Here is a 4,176-nt window from a genome sequence, read left to right as displayed (position 1 = left end):
TTTTGCCACCTTAACCTTATTTTAACTGCCCCTTTATCTCTTTTTTAACACTTTTCACCCCTTAGATTGAGGCTCTTCAAAATGTATTTTTCAGCAATTTGGCTCTTTGGTTGAGCTTTGTTGAGTAACACTGCTTTAGGATATGGTTTGTACACAGCATATATACTGTGAATGCATGTATGGATATTTTCATTCTTTTTCTTGCAAATTAATATTTGAAAGAGAGTGTCTAATGTTATGTCTGAAAGACGGTGGGCGGGGTGGGTGTTGAATGTAATCTTTTGTTCTTATGTTTGTTAATGTAAAAAATGAAAATATCTACAATCTACTGTCTGTAACTTTGTAGTGGATTATGTGGATCATTACTGAAGAAATGCATTTTTTAAAGATTGTTTACATTCTCCATTCACTTTAATTTATTTACATATAAAATGCTCCAGATCTGGCTTAAAAAGATCAGATTTTAATGTGATTTCTGCTGATCATACTGCCTTAAACAAGTCAGATTTTGGTTTAAAACAATCAGATCCTGGTCACTCTGGCCTGCTGTGTGATTGCAGCCTTAGTCCTGTAACATTTGAGCTCCTAAGCATGTTTGTATCTCTACATTAAATATGCACAAATGCATTCTACACAAATGCATCTCTTTCTGAGATTTTAGTGGGTGTTGTCTGAGAGAGCTTTGAGATCTTGGAGCTGCTGGATCTTCCTGAGCCCATATAGGACCCGTACAGCCTGGAGGGTCTGTAGTATCCAGTGTACAGGGTTCTTCCTCTGGAGCGAGGGTCCATGTATGTGCCCCCTCCGTAGGCATACACAGCTTGACTGTAAGACATTGAAGAAATAAATTCAGTACAGGGGTATTGTTGAAAGAATGGGAAGGCTGGATGAATTCAAATACCTTTCAGGGCAGATTACTCTGAAGACAGTCACAGCGTAAAACAAAGCTCCTAAAAAGATGAGAAAACAACCCACCAAGCCAAGAAATATTGGAGGTCCTAAGTCGTACCTGGAATTGATAAAATGTAGATTTTAAACATAACAAGCACAAATAAACACAAACAATGTTTGATATCAGAGTGAGGTAATGTACCGTAAGACTCCCGGCCCTACAGAGGCTGCAAAGGTCGTTCTGGCGATCCTGTTGATGTATAAGCAGTAGGCAGAAATATCTGACAAGCCTGTGTACAGAGTTTCGTTGATACTAAGACATGATGAGGGCAAAACATTCCTGTCATTCATGGACACAAACATTTGTGTTTTTGCACAAACCTCCAGCAAAATGAAACACAGATCCTGCCAAAAGCATCTTGTCTTTGAGTTTATCGGCTCCACCGATGTAAGTGCACTCCATCCCAAGGAAGCAGAGAACCACACCAAAGAACCCGAGAGTTATCCCGCACATTAATAATCCTCGGACTCCCTGGACGTAAGCTGGGAGAATCAGAGAGATGGAGTTAACCCATTTACCAAAGTTCATGATTGTCTTTTCTAACTAAATACATCTCTAAATATGATTTATTTTCTAAATCAGTGACATGTTAGTAGCTAGTACCTTAGGAAAGTATAAAAAAATCTCAAAAATCCCTCTACAACCAAAACATGAGACTCTCATACTTACCTTTAATTTATCATAATATTTATAATAGTTATGTTACTCAATTAAAAAACATAAATCAAGTTAATCACATCACTATGCTGTGATTAATCATGATTAATCACAGCATTTTTTCATCGTTTAAGTATATTTTTATGTTTGTAGGCTTTTAAAGGTTGTTATTGTCAGGTGCTTTTTAATTTTTTTATTCTATATGCAGCACATTGAAAGTGCTCATCTGAGTACTTATCGATTCCACTATCAATACTTTTGACAGTTTGGTGGAAAGATAACCTTGCATAGCAGATGGATACGCCCGTTTCCTTGTTTTTCACTGGCGAATCCATCTTGCAAAGCTCCCATCTGAACCATTTGGGCCCGGTTAGAAAGTGACAGGACCAATCAGCGTCGAGGGGCAGTACTTTCAGGTGCGGCAGAGTCGTGACGCAAACAAGCAGCAGCAAGAGGCCGGTGCAATTATGGCGGAAGACATTAGCGCGGATGCTGCTAAAGCATCAGTTTTATCAGAATTTGACGTTTCTTTGTTAAAAGAAGAACAAAGAACAGCAGTGAGTTGTTTTCTTTTCAAAAACGACAGAAGTCGACTACTTGCATGTCTACAGTTGCCATGTTTCGCTTTATTCCTCAGTAGTTGCGCACGTGCAGCTCGTCACGTGTTTCGTTGCTCTGATTGACCCGTAGAGACGTGACAGACAGAGTTCTCATCCAAACACACTCCGAGTTTTTTTTCAAAGCCTCTGCCTTTTTCCAAACGTTTCCTATTGAAGCTTTCCCAGACGGAAGTGTGAAACAAATCCATCTGGTGTGTCAGGTTAGTGGAAAGACAAAATAAGGGCAAATATTTAAACTACAAGTGGTCTTAGCTGAGTAATGCTTGAGTTAAAAAGCTATGATTCAGTCTTCTACATCTATTGTATATCCCTCAGATATAAACACATTCACAACTGTATGAATTTTATAAAGCCTAAAATTGTTTTAGTTTTAAAAGTTTAAAAGAGTTTAAAAGAGTTTTAAAATTCCGACAATCTTAAGATGATCAGTTCAATAAAAATACAAACTTAAACATTTTTAAGAATTGTAAGTCCTGCAGTAATTTCATTTCTACTTTTTTGGTGCTACTGATCTCTTGAGTCTTGGATGCAGCTGTGAGACTGACGATCTAAAGCCACTTTCAACGTCTAGCTTTGATTTGTTTTTTGTCTTAATTGCAGCAACAGCAGAAAAAAACCAACTATCTCACAAAGGTAGAATGTTACAAAAGGAAAGCGTGTGGCCAAGGCTCTCAATGGCATTGTTGAATCTGAGGTGACATCATTGAACTTCTCCTATTCTGCAGTGCTGAAGTCATCCGCTCGTGTTGCTTTGCCTTGCCACACCCACCCTTTTGTATAAAAGGTGTATTTCCCCATAAGTGTGACTTAAATAGTCTTTATGCTTAAGGGGAATTGAAATTTTCAGCTACACTCCAACCTGCATGGGGGTGAGCGTCTGTACTTGTCAGACTAACTAAAAGCTGTAGTTCAGACATGGTCATGTGATCATAGTTTAGACTGTCGGACATCTGAAAATGACAAGATTGCTAATGTTACTGTAATAAGCAAAAATCTAAGACAAGCTAAATCATCAGAAATGACCTTAAGGCTGAATCAGTACCTTTCAGATAAAGATTTTAGATATAACATTACTTTTCTCAAGTCAAGTTTTTAATTTGGGACCCCAACCTCGCTGAACTTTCAGAATATGTCATCCAGATTAGGGCTGACAGGATACCACAAATATCAGATCTAGACCTGTAACCAAACTCCTGCAGACTTTCTTAATTGCACCAAAAATTGCAATGTTTCAGCAGAGTGTGTGCAGGACTTTGCAAACTCTGATGGATGTTTCTCTCCTTAAGCCCCTGTCTTATGAACTAGATGTAGGACAATGGAGATTGTATTGGTTTCAAAAAAGTGTCTAGGCGCGTAGAAACTTAATCCAACTTTTACTTTTAAAACATCATTGCAGTAAAGAACATGTAGAGCACTTACGGGTGACGCTCCAGAGCACAGGAAAGTCTCTACAGTTTGTCACCGCTGTAGAATCAGTGAAACAGTCCTTCCACAGGTTGGACCAGTACCAGGCCACTTTGATGATAAAGGAGCCTCCTTGTCCTCCAATTTGGGAGATCCTCCAAAAATCCATGGCCATGGTGCAGAGCACAAACGTCCATCCCAGAGAGGAAATCAAAAAGCCAAATATTTGAATCAGACGTTTCCTCATTTCTTAACACAATATATGAAACTAGGAGGTATCCTCTCAGCAGTGTTGAGGCTCTAAACTCAGTGGCAAGACAGAGGGACTGTGTGTCTGTGCCATGAGCCTGTGGTGTTGATGAGGGCTCTGTGCAAGTGTCTGGTGTTTACTGTAAACTCTCTGAAGTACGCCATTGACTTGAGACAGTTCACGTTTCCTCTGGCCATGTTTTCACCAGTAGTCCTCACAAGTAGTCCTCTTTGTGGTAGGTTGCAAAGATGTCATAATAATGTAAGTGCACACTCAAGTCTGACTTTGGTCAA

The 4,176-nt window shown here is 39.2% G+C and overlaps 1 protein-coding gene across 1 annotated transcript; it reads right to left on the bottom strand.

Annotated features, from left to right (window-relative positions):
- Window positions 1-629: 629 nt before the first annotated feature.
- Window positions 630-3,880, bottom strand: LOC121522970 (claudin-10). The gene is made up of 5 exons (XM_041807676.1): window positions 3,649-3,880; window positions 1,273-1,434; window positions 1,094-1,181; window positions 902-1,009; window positions 630-825 (listed from the first exon to the last, which is right to left on the bottom strand). The coding sequence occupies exons 1-5, from the start codon at window positions 3,878-3,880 to the stop codon at window positions 630-632; spliced, it is 786 nt and encodes a 261-aa protein (XP_041663610.1).
- Between the last annotated feature and the right edge of the window lie 296 nt (window positions 3,881-4,176).

The sequence above is a fragment of the Cheilinus undulatus genome, linkage group 15 (assembly GCF_018320785.1).
Source record: "Cheilinus undulatus linkage group 15, ASM1832078v1, whole genome shotgun sequence".
NCBI classification, from domain to species: Eukaryota; Metazoa; Chordata; class Actinopteri; order Labriformes; family Labridae; genus Cheilinus; species Cheilinus undulatus.
This window is presented reverse-complemented; position numbering and strand designations above follow the sequence as displayed.